Source organism: Scardinius erythrophthalmus (assembly GCF_964197995.2).
Source record: "Scardinius erythrophthalmus genome assembly, chromosome: 10".
Taxonomy (NCBI): Eukaryota; Metazoa; Chordata; class Actinopteri; order Cypriniformes; family Leuciscidae; genus Scardinius; species Scardinius erythrophthalmus.
Genome location: NC_138230.1, coordinates 39,339,049 through 39,359,579, shown reverse-complemented (window position 1 = coordinate 39,359,579; position 20,531 = coordinate 39,339,049). Strand labels below are relative to the sequence as shown.

General features: G+C 37.7%; 1 protein-coding gene across 4 annotated transcripts in view; it reads left to right on the top strand.

The window, feature by feature from the left end:
- Positions 1-20,531, top strand: part of col16a1 (collagen, type XVI, alpha 1) — a 77,407-nt gene that overhangs the window by 23,376 nt on the left and 33,500 nt on the right. For 2 of the 4 annotated variants that reach the window (XM_081377082.1, XM_081377080.1), the window contains exons 5-20: positions 1,582-1,705; positions 2,560-2,841; positions 3,350-3,430; positions 5,958-6,032; positions 11,744-11,776; positions 14,465-14,500; positions 15,010-15,066; positions 16,150-16,185; positions 16,825-16,869; positions 17,014-17,052; positions 17,167-17,229; positions 17,930-17,974; positions 18,111-18,206; positions 19,606-19,644; positions 19,828-19,872; positions 20,157-20,192. In XM_081377082.1, coding sequence (XP_081233208.1) covers positions 1,582-1,705; positions 2,560-2,841; positions 3,350-3,430; positions 5,958-6,032; positions 11,744-11,776; positions 14,465-14,500; positions 15,010-15,066; positions 16,150-16,185; positions 16,825-16,869; positions 17,014-17,052; positions 17,167-17,229; positions 17,930-17,974; positions 18,111-18,206; positions 19,606-19,644; positions 19,828-19,872; positions 20,157-20,192 — 1,132 coding nt within the window. The remainder of the gene's footprint in view (positions 1-1,581; positions 1,706-2,559; positions 2,842-3,349; positions 3,431-5,957; positions 6,033-11,743; positions 11,777-14,464; positions 14,501-15,009; positions 15,067-16,149; positions 16,186-16,824; positions 16,870-17,013; positions 17,053-17,166; positions 17,230-17,929; positions 17,975-18,110; positions 18,207-19,605; positions 19,645-19,827; positions 19,873-20,156; positions 20,193-20,531) is intronic. The other 2 variants (XM_081377083.1, XM_081377081.1) reach the window with 1 other exon arrangement.

Sequence of the window (20,531 nt, the reverse complement as noted above, 5' to 3'; positions counted from 1 at the left end):
TTAAGAGGCTAAAAGCAGGTTTAAAACTTGCCCCATTGAAGTCAACAGGGTGCAAATTTTAAAAATAGATTAACTCGGTGTAGGCAACACCGATTTTTGTCGTTGTTCTCTGTATTGACAGCACTCCAAATGTACAAAAAAAAGAGCTCAATGTTAAAATTGACCGGAGTTCTCCTTTAACTCAGTCTGCTTGTGATCACTTCATTCTCTATTGGACTATAGCTTATTGGTTCCTGCTGTATCAGTAGCCTATGATCTTGCTGCTCAACTTTCAAATGCTTGGTCAGCATCTGCCATGGCAGTTTGGAGCGCACTTTCAGAAACCCTTCACCTTCCCCAGCTCCACCTGTATAGATTTGCTATGGTTAATTCATGCATGCTATTGTACAGCAACAGTCTTACTCTCTCATAGCAGTGTGTCGTGTATGTGTTGGCAGTAGCAAGTCCTGTACTTGCTCTGCAGCAGCAGCAGCAGCGTAGCGGATCCATTCGGGCCATGACCAAACATATCAACATTGTCCTATCCATTACCATGCCAAGACAGAAATGTCTTTTTAATTTTTGATCGATTTAATGAATTTTAATTTCTTTTAGAAAAAAACAAAAAACAACAACGTGTGAACCGTTGTGTGTTCTTTATGAAATGCTTGACAGAGTTCAGCAGAGTATTAACTCTTTGTTGCTAATATAAAATGCAAATTTTTTGCTCGTTGCTAATATAAACCCAAGGCTCGTCTGTAAGTAAATATGCTTATCTTCTAGATTCTCATAGGTCCATTGTTTTAAAAATGACGCATGCTGCATTTCAAAAGTTTTAAAGCAATTTTAAAAACACAGAAATATTACACTGCTGTTTTAAAGGCCACACTTACATACCGTGCACATGAGGCTTTTTAGTTCTTACGCACATATTATATAAAAGAAAATGCAGCAATCAAATATACTGTAACAAATTAATGGCTAAAAAAACTGAACATTTTGAACTTTCCAACCAATATATCATGCACCTCTGTAAAGTGTCTCAGATCTGCTATCTCTAATAATTAAATGGAAAATAGTTAATCTTTGATTTATGATGGCCCTTTCAGTGGAGCAGTTTTGTTCAGTAATATCAACAAGAAATCTTTTAAAACAATGTGTACCTCTCCCCCTGTCATAACAAGTTTCATCCTGTACAAACTCTCTCTCTCTCTCTATCCAGTGCTTAGGCCTGATTTTATTTTTTCCTTAAGGAGGCCAGCCTCACTGTTATTACTTTTCAGCACTCTCACACTGTGTGTGTACTTGGGATGGTAAACACATTCCTGGAGTTTGTCTGCCCTTGACCCACCAAGAGGCAGGCAAACTGTTTATCTAGAGAGAGATAGTTGAGAATGAAGATGAGGATTGCTGAGCTGCATTTCTCTTCAAAATTAGTGTCAGGGGTTATTATCCCTCTATCTGTAGCCACACCACCATCAATACAGAGATGCTCCCACTACTGCTACCATTCAGACTGATTCTGTACTATTACAACCCACCTGCTCCACGTTTATTTGTGTGTTCGTGTGCTGCAGTCTAACCACATGCTTGTCTCCTCAGTCAAGTGTTTCCTCATGGACTTCCAGAGGAGTTCACCCTGGTCTTCACCATGTTGCTGAAGAAGAAATCTTTGAATGACAACATTTACCTGTTCCAGATATCCGATGAGCAAGGGTATCCTCAGGTGTGTGTCCACTTTCCCCTCAAGTCTATAGATTTGTGTCTTCAGGAACTGATAACTATTGGGCAGCGTGTTAAATCATAAAATTCGAATCGCTGATTATTTGTTAGATATTCGGACTGAGTGGTGCAGAAGTTAGCACGTGACACTTGTATAGAATTCTTGTATGCTGCTTTTAATAAAATATATTTCAATTTAACAGCAAGATAGTGCTTGATTATTATACTACAGCAAGAAACTAACATTATGTTTTGAAAACTAACTCTGTGTTTGAGTTATTGTCTTTTTATGCGAGAAATTTGTCTTTGGCACATAAATAAAAGAAGTTAAAGTTAAGTACAAGAATGTTTTTTTATATAAAGATAAAGTCATCTTAAGAAAGGGAACTCAATCTTAAAATGAGTATATCATGAGTAAAAAAAGTAATATTTTTTTCTATTTGATTATATTTTCAAATGTAATTTAGTCCTGTAATGGGAAAGCTGAATTTTATTCACGTCTTCAGTGTCACATGATCCTTCAGAAATCATTCTAATATGCTGATTTGCTGATCAAGAAACATTTCTTATTATCAATGTCGGAAATATTTGTGCGGCTTAATATTTTAGTGGAAACCATGATGCATTGTTTTTTCAGGATTTTGTGATGAATCGAAAGTTCAAATGAACAGCAAACTGAATTCTTACTGACCTTCGAACGGTAGTTTATTGTTATGAAACAATAAAAAACATGACTGAAAGAAATGTTAATGACCAAAAAGTGTATGGGAAAAAAGCTTGGACCCTGTACTGCAGCTTCAACCAAATCACATTTTATAAATAAAACGCTCTTTTTCTCTATTTATCACGCTTATTTAGTTCTCACTGGACTGGAATGGTCCAGATGGCAACCTGGCCCTGCGGGCGAGAGGGGCTGACCCCGAAGGGTCTATGGTGGGATGCGTGTTCGAAGGTGACGGTGTGCAATCCCTGATGGACATGCGCTGGCACAAGGTGGCTCTGAGCCTGCAGAGTAATGCGGCCTCCTTGCACGTGGACTGCAGTTCCATCGAGAACAAGCCTCTGGAGCTCCGTGGCCAATTGCCCATCAATGGACACACGCTGTTGGGTATGAGGGCTACTGATGCTGCCCCTGTGGAGGTGAGGACCTCTGGTGATCCTACAAGTGTTGTAAGCCTTTTTTTTTTACAAGGCTTAGAGTACAAGGATGTCAATTAGATGAATGACTGCAGAAGCTTCCAGCTCCTCTGTTAATTAAGTGCTACAATGCTAATAGAGTAGTCGGAAGTAGAAGTTTCCTATAAGCCGGCTTCCCGCAGGTTTTGCCTTAGGCGTCCTGTCTGCAGGGGAAATGTGGCAGGGGTGTGTCTGTGGATGTATGAGAGACAGGAAGACTACAGGCGCTTCTCTTCAGGGCTAACACTACTGAGCTCACTCAGCTCGAAAAAGATGAAAAGAACAGCCCGTGGTAGCCTAAACGAGCTTCATCCATTACTAATTAATTAGTTTGTTAATCCAACCACTTAGAGAAATGATCATGTAAATGGTCATATGTAAAGCGGGGGTGGGGGGTCCAGGATTTAAAAAGCTCATTATCTCTGTTCTTGGTCTGCTTTTAATATGCATTCTCTTTTTCTCTTTTTTTCAGATTGATGTTCAGCAAGTGATGGTGTATTGTGACCCCTCTTTGGCTATCCAGGAGGCCTGCTGCGAGATACCTGGAGCTCGGGTAATAATGTCTGTTTAAACCTCAGAAAATGCTCTTATACATGGTATTAAGCAAAATATCAAATATATTTGGTGTGGTGAGGTCATTTCTATTAGTGGTTGTCTGCTATGGGCTTTTAAATGGCTTTGTATACTGATATATAGAAAGCAGGGTGCATCACGGCCAATATAATGGAAGGATGTACCTATTCCAGTTTAAAATGAGATGTACACAACAAAAACAACACTTGTCTGGACAATGTTTATTGAAGCAGTTTGCATCAAAGTAACTTTGTAACAAAGTAAAAGTTGATTCCTATACAGAGTCATTTAACAATGAATGGTCTCATGCATTTGCAATAAACCATTGGATGATTTACCCTAAGGGATTGAACTTACCACAGACCAAGTATATGTAGGTAAAAGAAATATAATCAAAAAATATATCAAAAAAGGTGAGTGTTTTTCCCAGCATTGTAAAGTAATATTTCACCCAAGCTGATGAAACACTTGCACATGTTTTCAATGATCACAGCAGAGGCAAAGCTCATGTTTTGCTAAGGGAATGGATGCGTTCTTTCTGTCAAAAAAGCATTGTAGTAGTTGTACTTGATGGATCAAGCTCCAGCAGCGGCTCAGCTTCCATCGGGACAGCTGTGGTGGAGGAACAGCGCCTGAGTCATCGATGTGGGAGTGCTGCTTTATTTGAGGATTTGGAATTTGGTGCGTTTCTCCTTTCTGAATTGATCAGAGCTTTGGCAAGACTTGCTGAATCAAAACGGCTCACAGGAATGTGTCACATTTGCAGATAACTTCAGCCTGTATGAAAAGCATCCAGCCACCCACAGACTGAATAGCAAAGAAGGTAGAGATCAGGAAACGTCACCTGTGAAACTTATTTGACAAAGGAAGTGCACATGGGAATGGCTACAGCCAACTCTGAGCTGGTATTTTGAATTTGCTGCAATTTTGGATCAGAGGATATTTCACAGCCAAGAACTATTAGATATCATTAGTTGTGTGCCAGATGGACCATTTTTAGTCTGAAAAGATGATTCAGTGATTATTCCCTTTACATGTTACCTGCCAGTTTGTGAGGTAAGATACGAATAACATTAAATCCATGTGACTAAAACATGAAGGTTTTTTTGTGAATGTAAGCTAACAAAGTTCTTTGTGCTCTGTTGTTTTGAGGCGGATGCTCAAAGCTCCCTGCGAGCAGTGTTTAAAATAGAAACAAGAGCAACTATTTCCCCCAAAAGCATGTGCTCTAACATGGCTTTTTAAAAGCAGAGGAGTTAGCGATTACATCTTTGAGACGCAGAGGAAAAGATGTCTTGGGTCGCAGATTTCTTCAAAGAACACATTTGTTGAAAGTATCAATACCAGGAATTGTGCATGAGAAGGATTTATTGATTTACAGTACAATCCAATGTAATTTTTTCTGTATTATTTATGTACTATTATGGTATGTATTCATATTTTGAAGTAGCGTTTATTTTTTATATTTGCATTTAAGTTTTATGAAATTTAGTTTTGTGCTTTTGTCATTTTTACTAGTTTTTATTTTAGTTTACTACATTTTTATTAGTTTTAGTGTTTTTAATATTAGCTATTTAGCTTTCTAGTCGTGTCGTAATTTAAACAAACTTATTTCAGGTATTTAGTTTAGTAACATTTCTAATTTCTGACGTTTTTCAGCTAATATTTATATTTTATTTCAGCTTTATTTCAGTTGATGAAATCATTTTATTTAAAGTGCCCCATTATGCCATTTTAAAAGTTCCTAATTTTGTTTTGGAGGTCTCCTAGAATAGGTTTACATGTATCCAAGGTAATAAAAACACTTTCATTTTCTCATAATATACATTGCAGTATCACTTCTTTTCTCAGTGTCTGAAATGGTTTGATAAAGGATTCAGTCTCTCTAAACCCCTCCTTTCTGAAAGTCTAGTCTGCTCTGATTGGTCAGATGGCCCAGTCGCTTGTCTTCTACAGCTTACAGCGCGTCAGAAATGAAACGGCTATTACCATATCTGAATTTCGGCTCTGTAGGATTCCTCAGCACTTGTATACACCGTGATATTAAGTAATGCTGGCGATGGGTTCCAGTAAGACTGCAATTACTGATGACTTGTTTCAGTTTCAGAATCGCTTGGTTTTTTGGGGGAGACAATAACACTCTCAGAAATAAAGGTACAAAAGCTGTCAATGTGGCAGTACCTTTTCAAAAGGTAAACCTTTGTACCTAAAGAGTGCATGTTAGTCCCTCAAAGGTACATATAGGTACCAAAAGTGTACATATTAGTTCCAAAAGTGTACATATTAGTACCTAAATGGTACATATTAGAACCCTTTTGAAGGGTTTGCTTTTTTTCTGAGAGTGCATTAATCGTGCACTTTGACCAACTTTGCAGACATTTTACATGCACAAACAGCTATGTTATTCACTACATGAAAGGTAATATCTGAAAAAGCATAATAAGGGGACTTTAACAGTATCAACAAGGATCAAATTGGTTTGATTTGTGACCTTTGTGTTTCCATAGTGCCCACCAGATGCTCCCAAGAGTCGACGAGCTGCAGAGAACCAAGTGGAGTTCGTGCCCAATCCCTTCTCTCAGGTAAAGTATTGTTAAATTGTTAAAAATGGATGTTATTATTGAGATACAGCACATAAACTCATTTGTTTGATGCTGCTCTTGAACATGAGCCACTGAAAGTGTGCAAGGGCCTCTAATGAATACATCTTTCAGAAATTAAGAGAGGGGTTGTTAGTTATTGAATGTGGGATCCTGATCTTGAGATGGTTTGAAGTGTTTGAAGACACATGTACTTACTCTCAGTGGGAGCTATTAAGGGGGGGTACAAACAGGATGCATTCATAAGCAACAAGAATACATTGGATTGGAATATGTTGAAGAGGCCTCGGGATGTGTTTTTAAAGGGGTGGTTGATTATGATTTCACTTTTCTAACTTTAGTCAATGTATAATGTTGCTGTTTGAGCACAAACAACATCTGACAAGACACGACGCTCAAAGTTCAAAGAAAAGGAAGATATTTGCTTTTAAAGAAATTGCTTTTTAAGGACTACAACAAACGGCTGGTAGGGACTACACGACATTCCTCCCGGGTTAGTGACATCACAAAACCTAAAATTTACATAAACCCCTCCCCCGGGAACACAGAGTCCATGTTGAGAAGAGGAAGAGTTGTAGTAGAGCACATTTGTGAGTTTGCTCAAGCTGTCGCATTCGTCTTTTCACATGCAATACAGTACGTAACACAAATGCAATATATCATGTCACTCTGTAGGCATCTTACAAACAGTTCCCACAAGAGCGATTTATAGATTATCATGACAGAATATGCTAATCAATAACTTGAAGATAGTTAACTACACATCAGCAACATAAATTCATCAACTAACCATTCAGAAACGTCCTGTTGCATTCTTGAGTCTCTCCATCATTGTCCGACTTCAGTTTAAACATAAAAGGCAGAACAGTTTCTGACATTTTAGTGCTTGTCTGCGTGAGGTAATCGGAGCTGCAAACACACACACACACACACACACACACACACACACACACACACACACACACACACACACACACACACACACACACACACAAACTCTTGAAGCTCCACCTTCTGTGCCTCTGTTTTACTGACCCTCAGATAGGGACAATTTTAACATGCTGTACAAAATTATGTGGGGTATTTTGAACTAAAACTTCACAAACACACTCTGGGGACAACAGAGACTTATTATTGAGACTTATACAACAGAGGCATCATACCACCCCTTTAAACAAACTGAATTGTTGAATGAAATGAAACACAGATGCACAATGACCAAAGACATCCATCAAATGAATTTGTGCATATTAACCAACAATTAAAAGTGGTGCAAACTGAACAAATCCTGTGTGTATGCTCCACACAGCCCAGAGAGGTGATCTGCCTATAATAGGTTTACCAGGTTTACCCTTTGGGCAAATATGCTAATAATATGCTATTGTGCAGCATCCAGTTGAGTTTTTCGTACATTTCCCCTGTTAGAACACATGAATGGTTCAACCCAGCAGCATTACAGCACATAAATAGATGAAGAGATGAGATGAAGATGTGATGTAGGCTGATAAATATTTCTCATCCTGATATTCAACATAAAAATGACACAGTTAGTGGCCATTAAGCATCCCACTAGCATGCAGTTGAACGAGCTCTTCTGCAGAAACTGGAAATGAACATAAATTCTTATGAACAATGCCCAGTGGGCTGTAGCAGTGCTGAAATCAAACATTCTCTGCCTCCACTCCTCTTTTATTTATTTCATTCTTCTTCCTGCAGTCCTGGTATGTGCACATGTATTCCTGCACCTACATGTTGTCCGTCTTGCGCTCTCTTTCTTATTTTTAGGGGTCATTTTGCATGCTTAAAAAATTGAAAGCATTGCTATCCAACTATGGTTGCAAGTTCAGTCGTTACCCTCAAAGTTCAGCGATTTGGCGTTTCCTGAAACTTCAATTCCAACTAACATTCGCAAGCAGCATCGCAAACTTTTGTGGTTGGAACTACGTCTTTCGAGCTGTGGTTAGTAGCATAGTTTCTTGTTACAATAGCATGTGGACTTAAATAGATCATGCTCTTGGGCACAATAAGCAAGCTAACATTATACATTCGTTATCTTTCATCCCATTTAAATATATATACATTTTAATCTAGGTATTTTTGCATGTCTAACAATTTGGCCAACTAAGCCTCTTCTTGTCGACTAACGTTTGGTCGATTTTTAGGAGGCAACCATTTATAAAAACTGTTTCTACGGACTTTTGATTTGATAAAAAAGACACTCTGGCATTCGGCTAAATACCTCCTCGTGTGTTCCATGGAAAAAGAACAATTATGTTGGTTTGGAGGAACATAGGGGTGAGTAAATGATAGACTTTTTAGATGAACTATCCTTCTGCTGGCCAACCATACTCTATAAACAAAACTCTACCAAAGGTGCATGACATAGAGCTGAAGTTTGCATCAGAGTACACGCAATTTCACTGACCCCAACATATCATTCTACGTTTCTGTGTCTCTACCTTCTCCAGGAATAACCTTAGTTCAGTCTTCCAGATAACAATAACTTCTTCTTAGACCAGGGATTTGGATGCTATTTTCCTCTGGAAAAAAAAATACAATTCATCAGCAGTTTCTCAATGATGTTGGCGTGGGCTGCTCTTGTTGTTTCTCCTGGCAGCAGTGAGTCATGATCATTAGCAGGGCTAATAAAAAGCTGGTTGGTGAATTCACTTCAGCTGGTCTCCAACTGGTCACATATCTTCTCCGCTTGCCACGTGTATTGTTTCATATACACTTGCACATGCAACATAATTACATCCAGAGGGCTCTGTATTAGAGCCAAACACACTCAAAGCAACTTGTTACATCCACACACAGTTACACGTGCATCAACATGTAGTTTTTCTTTTGCAAGGAAAAACAACGAGTCACAAGAACTATGGAAGCTTGTTTCCGCCACTGAATAAAACATTTTAAAAGATCAGAATTCTGACTTTATAACACGCAATTGTGACTTTATTTCATGCAATTCTGACTTTATATCTCGCAATTCTGACTTTATAACACACAATTGCGACTTTAAAACACGCAATTCTGACTTTATATCTCGCAATTCTGAGAAATAAAGTCAGAATTGCGAAATGTAAACTCGCAATTGTGAGATAAAAAGTCGCAATTATCTTTTATTTTTTTTTATTTTGTGGCGGAAACAAGCTTCCATACAAGAACAGTAGAACATTTGAGGTGGAAATTATGTAAATGCTCTTTATCTCTGCTGCCATATAGTAGTGACAGAGGAATTAGCTCCATTGGCACACATTAGATGTATCCATTCGTGTGCTTTCATGCCACTTCCTGTCTCAGTATTTACTCATTTCATCCCTCTGATAAAATGTTAGCAGCAAATTAATGTATGAAATTGAGTAATTGTCTGAATTTAGACAGCGTGGCTCAATTTTACACACTGCTGTAATTACACACAAATGTAATTTTTCTTGTTTTAAGCACAAATCTAATAAGGTTTAAGGTTAAAAAATGAGAAAGAAAAGCTAAAAAAAAATGGGTAAGAAAAAATAAAAAACCTCAGAAAATGTCTCATTTTTATACTATCTTGCACTATAAGTAACTTTGCAAGTTTATGGCAACCTATTCTACTAACCTTAAACCCAACAGTCTACTAATACTCTAATGAGAGTTAGTTGACATGTAGTTGCAAAGTTACTTGTAGTTTTTAGACTGTCTTAAGTGGACTATAAATAAAGTATAACCCTAAAAGGTATTTACTGTACATTTAGTTAACCATTAATTATTTGCTTATTTCTGCTTATTTCTCCTTCAAATGTTTGATAAGTTGTAAATAATAATATTCCCTTAATACATGTTCTGTTAAATGGATAGTTCATCCTAAAATTAATATGATTAGGGGTGTACGGCATTAGAACAACGCCAGGATGAGTGATTGATGGCTTAATTTTCACTTTAGGGTGAACTATCCCTTTAATTATTGATTACTGGTTTGTTAAAGCTTAATTTCTGCATAAATAATGGCTAATATGCCTTTGTGTTCAGTTAATCATTAACTACAGCATAATTATGGACCCTTAAAAGAAAGTGGTACAGTTCAATACATTTGCAGTTGCGTTACTTAAAAAAAAACGCCATGTTTTGCCTACGTGTGCATGAGATCATGCACAAATTATGGTGTGTGTGTGTGTGTGTGTGTGTGTGTGTGTGTGTGTGTTAATTTGAGGAATTTTTCCATAGTTTTAACCAGACAGCATCACAGCTGTGAGCTTTAGCTCAGCACACACACACTCCAGCCTTTCCCTTAAAAAAATCAAACATGCTCCCATGTTTTCCTCTGACCCAGGTTACTGTCTTGTAGCATAGCAGTCTGTGTTTTACGACAGACTGTAATGAGTTCCAGGCTGTGTTGGACGCTGCTAGCATTAGCCTACTTCTGCATTAACCCCTTCCTCCTACGCAGATCCTCAATCCACCCCGCATTAAAGTCCCTTAAAATCACAGCATTCCTCAGTCATTGCTTTCTTTTGAGCTCACCGTCAAGGAGAAATTCATGAGCTGAGACGTGCACGGTTGCAGCTAAACAAAGTTCCCTGCATTATTCATGCGCTCATTCCACTAGGGTTTTTGGAACAGGTCATCATAATTCTCTTCCATCCTGTGCAAGCTTGTAGCTATATGAACACCATGTCCATTTCGAGTTCTTTTCAGAGCCCTGTTTTTAGTGTTTGCGTGCATGTATGCACTATCAGCTATTTCTAATCTGGATCTCAGGGTATGACTGGAGATTAGGTACTGAGCACTTTTCTTCCGTACTTTTTTTAAAATGATTTCTCTTTTCTTTTCCATGCCTATCCAGTCTGATCAGCCTTCCCTATGCTATGTTTGCTTTCTCTGCTCAGACATGACTCAAGGATTTACTTTCACATGTGCTCCACAAACACATCTTTTGTTTTTCTGTCTATCGCTTATGTTCTCTTTCAAATCATGTCCCTCCTCACTGCACTTCCCCCTCTCTTTTCCTGCCAGTTCTCCTCCTCATTTTGCTCTCTTTCGAGAGTCTCATTCACTGTTGATTATACTGACGAAACTCACCGTAAAAGTATACGACGATACAAACAGATCTATATTAAGCAAACACTTGAGTGCTCCAACATCAGGTCAGCAGAACTTTGTAAGATAAGAATAAGGAGTAAGAGAAGGTGTTTTACGTACATAGGCAATTCTAGACCCTATTTAGGGGGCTTCAGCTCTTCTATCTTTCATCTCAGTCCCTCCTAAAAAATTGTGATTATGTGATCTCTCTTTATACTGCAGTGAGATAACAAAATATATAGGCAAAACATATTTTAAGATATGTCAGTGCAATTTGCTCTCAGTTAAAACAGCTTAAACATGCATTTTAGTCTGAGACTAGGCTTAAGCCTTGTTTGTGAAACCGGGCACTTAATATGATGCCTCACATTGATGCACATGCCATCTTTCCATACCGAGTAAAAGCATAAAATTGCTATAAAAAAACATTTTTATATTATAAGAAAAGAATAAAAAATCATGCAGAATTGTATCGAATATTTAAACTACTATTAGTCTCTATTTGGTTTAAATGATGTCCAAGGTGCATTAAACTGTTTTACTCTGTAAGCAATTATATATTGGTTATGAGGACTGCCATCGTGTTTCAGAAATCTGACCTTTTTTGTCCGTTTCTTTGTTTTTATGTTCTACAGGCAATCCTCGGATCCAAGGAACTGGCGGAAAAAGTAAGTTATTTGAATTAAGTCTATGATTTATGAATAGCAACAGACCGTCCCAATTATGAAGCTCCAAACCTGACATAAAGAAGTGCGGCCCCTGCAGATTCCACCCAATAGCTAGAAATTCAGTTTAATTGGTAAGTAATTTTCTGCGTGCTGAGTTTCAGTGGGAAGAACATTGACACTGACCCTGATAAACACATAAGATAATTTGCTACTGATAACAGATCATATTGTGTGATAATACACTAAATGGATCCAGAGAGACTTTTGCTTGGTATAAATGTGCTTCTCTGGCACAACACGAGAATACCGCCCATGTTTCTTACAAAAAACTCCTGTTAGTTTGTCACCTTTCCCCCTCTCTGCACCCACTCAACACTCATCATTTATGACTCATGGAGAAAAGGTATTACCTGCTTTCAAATAAAATGCAAAGCCTGAAAATGGCAGTATTTGAGTGGGATGCAGCAAGTGGTATTTGTGGTTTTGGTGTGATTCACAGAGCTAAACAATGGGTCAATGGCCCTGTCCCAAATTGTTTTATATCAGTACTATTGTAAAATAAAAAAATAAAAACACAAATGAAAATCAGAAACTATGCCTTGACAACTACCTAAAACATTATTAAAAGTATAAATACATTAGAATTATTACCACCAAAAAAGAACTGGTTCGGAACTGGTGCTGGTTCAAAGTTGGTTCAACTTGCGAACCTTCTCAGAACCTGTTTGTTTTTCCACTGACTAGAGAGCCCAGCGAACGACATCGTTACGTCACTGTGTACGTTGCTATACATCTTAGCATTCGCAAACTTCAAGCATAACAATTACAATGGCGGACAATTACATTACAATTACAATGGCGGACTACATCGTCTTTCTTCAAATGTTTCTCCTGGCATTGCGATCCTATATTGGGGTCAGAAGACGTTTAGAACACATTTGTGCTGCTCGTCTGGATTACTATAGACGGAGGTTACGTGCGAGAAGAAGTTCGAGAATAACCCCGCCCCCAGCCCCCGAAGTAAGCATGACGTGGTAAAAGAACGGTTCTAGTCCAGCAAAGAGTTGGTGCCGCTTTGGAACCACTTTTCCTGGCCGAGAACCGGTTCTTTGGCTGTCGAAACACAAAGAACTGGTTCGCGAGTAGGCACCGGCTCCAAACCGGCACCAGCACTGCCTTGGTGGAAAAGGGGTATATGAATCTGTCAAAAAAACTTTTATTTTTGTTTATCGATCTTATTAAAGCACAAATCGAGGTTACAATGTGGCACAATGGAAGTAAACACATTTTTGGAGTATTTAAAAGCAGATGTCTGAAGCTTACAGGCCTGGTTTCACAGACAGGTTTTAGATAAAGCCAGGATATTAGGTCTTAGATAGATTACATGGTGACCGGGAGGTGCACTTAGTTTGGTCGTGGCCATAATAAACTCGTGAGAACGTGATAATATGTCGTGGCCGCAACTCCGCAAGATACTAATTTGTGGGAATGTCATATTAACTTGTGGGAACGTTATAATAAGTAGTGGCCATGAGATCCTATGTTGAGAGAACAACATATTTTTCACATGGCCATGACTTCATACTGTATGAACGAAAGCGATTTCTCGTTGCCACAAGTTAAATACATAAACAACCTTATGTGCGTGACCATAGCAACTTGGAATTATCAGAAAAGGATAGGCCTATGATAATATATATTTTTAATTAAGAATGACAAAATGTCATTGCGAAAAAATATAAATTGGATGTACAGTAACTTTACAGAAAAGGTTAGTATGTGTTTTTTTCCCACAAAATTAATATTAACACACATTTTGTTTACATCTTGTGGCTAAGTAGCTATTTTAGCATTAACAGGTTGGCCCCATTTACCTCCATAGTAAGTCCTTCGCTGTAACTCAGATTTGAGCTTTTTTTACAGAAAAGAAAGGACAAGTTGAAATTAAATTTTGTGATGATCAATATTATGCCACGAATGCTCCTGATTAAGCTTAACTTGTATTGAACCAACCCTGAATATTCCTCTAGCATAGCAATGAGCTTACAATCGGTCAGACAAAGGAACACTCTTAAAATGATATCATCTCTAAAGTAGGCTCGCATATAAATCCATCGATTCATGCGAACAGAGCGAGTGCGTGCAAATCTCAAGGAGTTGATTTTCATCATGTTGCTTTCTTCTGTGTGCACCTCTGGAAAGAATGAATCAGCCCAGTGCGTCAGCCAACCGTTCTCAAAGCTGCGGCACGGGCACCTTCTCTCTTACCTCACCACATCAATGCGAGTTAACCGCCTGTTGGCTGAGCAAAACTCCACGGGTAGAAGATTTAGTTTTAATTGTGCTCCTCCTCCACTGAAAACGAAGTTATTTATTAGTATTTCACTTTGGGTGCCCCCCCCCCTCCCTTATAGCAGTGCAGCCGTGAGTAGTCTTCTGTTCTTATTGATCTTTGTCTCCCGTGAGAGAACCAAGCCAAGCTGAAATGACACGCAGTTGGCAGTCGTGGTCCTGCGTTCTCCTATGCCGATTAACATTATGTTGCACTGCCACCCACAGGCCAACATATGTTACAACGTCAAAGGCAAAGCTGGATTAGAGTGGAGGAAAAAATACTATATCCAAAAATCATACTTTAGAAAATTAGTGGTCATGGATAGGAACAACTGGGTTTTCTCTTTTTTCCAGTGTGCAGGCTGTTTACTGCTCAATGAGGAATCGAGTGTGGGTATTCACATTCAGTTTGTAGTGTGCAGCATGTATAATGGCTGTGTTGGTAGGCAAGCAGGATTTGCATGCATGAGTGTGCATGAGTCCTGCGTGCAGTGTTAGCACGCCTTTGGAAAGAGATGCATTTACATCTTTGAAAATCTGGCATAGATTTAGGATGCTTGTAAAGTTTGAATGTTTAAAGTTTGGCCAGACTTTCTGCTACCTTTGAGGAATTGGATGAGAAGCAGCCAATGCACTAGCAAAGCTACATGCACTGTGCAGTGTTTTTTTTTGTTTTTTTGTGCAGTGCCAGATATTTTTGCACAGTGTCAAGGATTGATCAGGGCTTTTACCACCACGTCACATGCTCTATTCCATATTTGCATGTACACAATTAAAATCTTCTTGGCACATGTTTTTTGCTTTTGGCGCTTGCCAGCTTAGTCCAAGCTGGTCTTTTTTTTACAGGGGGTTCATATTGTGTTATATACATGTAGTACATTCTTTATTGTATATTGCAGGTTATCCAGGAGGGTTATGCAGGTCAGTCAGGCCTCAAAGGAGAAAAGGGAGAGCAGGTAAGAAATGGCAATTTTTGAGCAAGTATGTTTGTGTGCAAAATCCCACTCTGTCCAGGCCTGGGAATAAATGATTACAGCGCTGTTTAGTTTGGCATTTTAAACAAATGCCTCATTTGGAGCTAGCTTCTGTGCAAGTGATCCAGCTTGGCCAACTACTCAAAGCTTTCATTATTACTGGCATCTATTCGTGCTTCAGGTCAAAAAGTGACAGATTTTTTTTGTCTTCAATTAAATTATTGTTCTATATTTTAGTTCGATAATATTTTTTTTATTTAATATTTTGTATTTTTAGGGGATTGTATGGTACTAGGTTATATTTATGCAGTAGTTATAATCCATTTATTCACTTTTTGAGAATATGAAAATTCCAACTTAAACTGTCATACATCTTTAATGCTTTGGAACACAGACTTGAGTTTTGTCTCTTTTTAAAGACGACACTTGGCAGATTCTTGCTGAAGTGAAAAATGTTTAATAAAGTGAAAATTTTACATTTAATGTTGTGAAAAATGCACAAAAATACCATTTTAAATTTTTATATGAAATATGTTTTTTCCAAAACATGTTTTACTCTAAAACTGTGAGAAAATCAAAGCTATAAATCTAAACAAGCTGTGTTTCCAATTTAAGGTTGATATCTCAAAAAAAAATTGCTTTCATTAAGATTTTGTTTTGGCGAGTACCAAATGCTTCCACTAGATGAAATTCGTCGCCCATTTGTTTCCAATGCCATCTTTTGTGACCGCGAGGAGCACAAGTGTGACTTTTTTTCAGGACCATTTAACCTTTTTGAATTGTGTGTGTGTGTGTGTGCTCACACAGCAATTGCCAAAATCTTTACCAAGTTTCGTACCATTCCGATGAAGTAAAAAAAAAAAAAAAACTAACATATTTATGGTCAAAAATGACCGAACAGCACCAGAGGGTTAATATATGAATTACTTTAATGAAGAACCCTTTATGTAGACAACATTAAGAGTCTTCAAGATGAGGACTGATACAAGGCATTTCAAAAGCAAGACTGTTGCTGTATATGTGTGTGATATTGTTCCTTAAATTGTTCATATAAAATGTTCACAGGGTTTGGACTGTACTGGTGCTGGAGTTCCTGGACGAGTGAGTCAATATGGTTTTTGCATTTGCATTCTGGCACTGACTTAAAATTTTATAACATAATATATATATATATATATATATATATATATATATATATATTATATCTCAGGCCTAATATATATATTTTACATCTTCAACAGGCCTAATATCTATATTAGGGCTGTCGATTTAACACGTTAATTTAATTCATTAGTTATGTTAAAATTTGCATTTAAATGCTCAATTTTGCCAATGAAAATAATACCTATAAAGTCAGAGAAGAACTGTTGTGCGTCTCAAGCAACACGCAGAGGTGTTTAATTTCTGAATTAATCTGCGTTTTGAGCGAATCGATCTGCCATTTACTTAATTCCTGAATGAATCAACCGTTTGAACGAATAGAAATCTTAATTAATTAATTACATTAATTAATCGCCACTTGTTAAAATCGTATTCTCTTAACAGCCCTAAATGGCCTATATATTAGAGAATATAAAATAAAATATATTTTAAATTAGATTATCAGCATAGCAATTTGCATGAGTCTTAGTTTCATTTTAGTAGAAGTTTAATTTAGATTATCAATCCCAGATTTTCTTTGTGGTCTCCTCTGAATGTAAATGAATTACTTGGATGACATGCTGTATCTGTGTGTTTTAGTGCTTAGAAGGTGCTAAAGGGGAGAAAGGAGAGAAGGGCGAGTCGGTAAGTGTGTGCGCCAACCTTGTCTTTTAGAGAGAGAGGTGGACGATCGAATTTTTGTTCAACAGGCTTCACTGAAGCAGAGGGGATATCTTGATACTATTTCTGGCTATTGATTCACCCATTTCTCATTCTCTTACGTTTCAGGGTCTGGCTGCCAACTGGGGGGAAGCTATAGGAGTGAAGGTAAAGGAAGATGGCATCGTGTTGATATAATGCGTATGAGTGTATTAGAGCTCGCCACTTACTTCTCTCTCCATTTCTGTCTGTCTGTCTTGTCTCTCTCATATGCGTACTCAGGGGGACAAAGGGCAGAAAGGAGAAATCGGAGCCCCAGGTCTGGCCGGAAGTCCAGGCAAAGATGTAAGTGACTAGCATTTGATGTGAAACTCAAACAAGCTCTTTATTTATGCCCTACTTTAAGTACATTGTGTATTCAGCATGCCTCTAGGTCCCCTCCTTCAGACATGTTGGTATATTTCAGTGTCTCGCTGCAAGAGTGTATTCAAAAAATAATGAACGATTGTGTAATCTATCACATACACACGATGCCTCTGTGCACATATTTTCATTTTAAAAGGGTTTTAAAATCCTTTGTATTGTTTAAAGTGGCTCTATATATTCAAAGCGCTCGGCTGCGAAAAGCATTATGTATTGGACTCTTATATACTCTCTGCTGCCTTTTCTTTTGATTAGCTATCTCTTTGGGTGTTAAATCTTCTTAATGCTGCATAGATTACATAAGCCAACAAAGAGCCACAAATCAATGCAGCCTTATTGATTCTTTTAAATGGATAGTCGGGTTGTATTATGCTTAATCTTTTCTATTCCGTATACAAAGCATATCTAAGGGGATGGCGGGGATGGCGAATATGGCCGAGCCAGCTAATGCATACTTGGAATTTTCCTTTACACTGTTTATCTGTCTAAGCCTCAAGTGCTCGGTGAACTGACTTGTTTGATTCCTGTTGCAGGGTTGTTATGTAAGCAGTGTGATACTGCTAATGCCAATGTTTGAAATGAACTCAAGCTAATGATCTTTTTTTGGTCTTGCCGGTCATAGGGTCGAGCTAATCCTATTTGTGTGGTGGGCCCCAAAGGACAAAAGGTAAAACGGATTGATCCTCTTGGGATTTATTTAACGGTTTTCTGAGATACTATAAATGAACACTAGATTTGTGGTATCATTATTTTTAGTGCTTGTTATGCACAGCCAGTGTTTCTCAGCTCCGATTAATTCACAGGGCGTTCCCGGGGTGGTCGGTCCGGAGGGGCTTGCAGGGGAACCAGGACGCCCAGGCCTTCCTGGACTGCCCGGAGTTGGGAAACCAGGACCACCAGTACGAATATTCACTTAAATACAGTCTTTCTAGACAATTTTAAGATTCTAAATAGAGGTTTTATTACCTTTTTAAATTTACAACATTTTGGATGTATTGTTTTTGAGTTTGTTGGATAGAAATTCCAAAATAGCGTTAAATTGCAAAAATAGGAGAACTTACCCTAAATTTGCTAGAAAGTTCAATATACAGCAAAACTACTTGGGATTGTTGTCGAAATGCACTGAGCTGACATTGAAAATGACATTTTGTTACTTATTTGATCAGACTGCCAATTACACCAGAAAAGGGGGAAAAACTAATTAAAATCAATGAATTAAAAGTATTTAGGTCAATAAATTACATTTTAAATGTATTAAATAAAAAAATAAAAAACAGTTATTTTAAACTGTGATAATAATTCAAAATATGACTGTTTTTACTGCATTTCTGATCAAATAAATGCAGCTTTGGTGAGCATAAGAGACTTCTTTCAAAAACTACAAAATATTAGTGACCCCAAACTTTTGAACAGTAGTATAGAATTTAATAATTAACATAGAATTAAACAATTAACTCCTAATTTGGGTTACACTTTAGTTTAGGGTCCAATTTTCACTATTACCAAACTATTAACTATGACTTTTACCTCAATACGTTAAGGTATTGGATAGGATTAAGAATAAGGTCATGCATTAATATGCACTTAATGAGTACAGTACTTATAAACAGCCAATATCCTAGTAATATGCATGCTAATAAGCAACTAGTTAATAGTGAGAATTGGACCCTAAAATAAAGTGTTACCATAATTTGTAAACAAAAGCTTATGATTCTTACACAGTTTGTTCATTGTGATAATCTTTTATGAATTTTGAAGCGTAAACAAAATCAGCAGGGGTAAAAATCGAACTACACCACGGTCACATGACTTCAACGTCACCATCGCTAAGCTTCTGACAACTCTTTTAGTCTTTGTTTAAAACATTTTCCCTAAAAGTTTGAGTTATAATAGTTTAAAAGAGTGCGATTATGAACGCAACAAGGCTGTGAAATCGGACTAGTGAGTAGATGAGTTTACCTGTTCGGCTGATGATGTTTAATGTCCCCGGCAACCTCTGTGGTCCCTTTTAGCCACTTGTTAGCAACCGCTCTTTACAAGACAAGTAAAAGCTTTAAAAAAAATCACAAGAGAGTATTACTGATGTATTTTATATCGTAGAATAAAACGTGACAATGTCTTGAGCTTGTATTCGCCTTATTCCAAGCATTTAACCAAAAATCCATAAAAAAACCCCATTGACTTAAGGACGATGGAACCAGAAGTGCTAAAATGCTAACTCGTTTCCGGGATTTGGCCTACAAAAATACGTAATCCCTGCACCACTCTATAGTGTAATAATTTGTCTTTTTCTCACAGGGGCCCCCTGGTGGACCTGCAGAATCTAAAGGGGAGAAAGTATGTTTACCATTACATACCAGAGTATCTTTGATTATTGAGGCTGAGCTACAGGGATGTTTTCTTGCGTTGACCCCAAAGTGATGAAGATGTTAACTTATTTTTAATGTAAATGTACCATTTCCTCCCTCAATGTGTCTCATCCAGTTTCATATGTGCTAAAAACAATCTGTACATGTCTAGGGGGATTCTGGGATACCTGGTGTAGACGGACAGCCTGGAGATCCTGTAAGTGCATTTTTTTTCTCATTCTGACCTATAGAGAGATGTCAATGTGAAATGATGGTGTGTGCTGAATTGCTAATACGCAAGAAGCTAATTATCCTGATTTTCTATCACCATCCTGATTGTTCTGTCACTGTAAGGGACAAAATGTGTTTACTATCATCAGCACCATAATTAGTTTTATTACTACTGGAGCTATCAGCACATAATTTGCATTTGCAACTGAATGAGCTTCTGCGGTTCTAATCTTCATGCATACCCATTGACGTGTTTTGGTTTGCTGACAGGGTCCGAGAGGTCCTTCGGGACATAAAGGCGAGAAGGTAAGCTAAAGCAGTCTCAATTTCAGATTCTGCATGAAAATTGCTATTGCGTGTTGATTCTGCTCAGAATTCACAGAAAGTCACAGTGAATATTCTTGCTTGTTATTGCTTTATTTTCTATTTAAAGGGACAGTTCACCATATAATTCTTTACTCATTTTTTACTCACGCATGTCATGTTGTTCAAAACCCATATTACGTTCTTTCTTGCATGGGATGATTCCCCCCCCCCCCTCATAAAAAACCCTTTTGTTACTTGAAATAAAATAAAATAAAAGTAATTTATTTTATTTTAGCTAGTTCATTTTAGATAGTTTATTAATATTTTGAATCAGCTTTT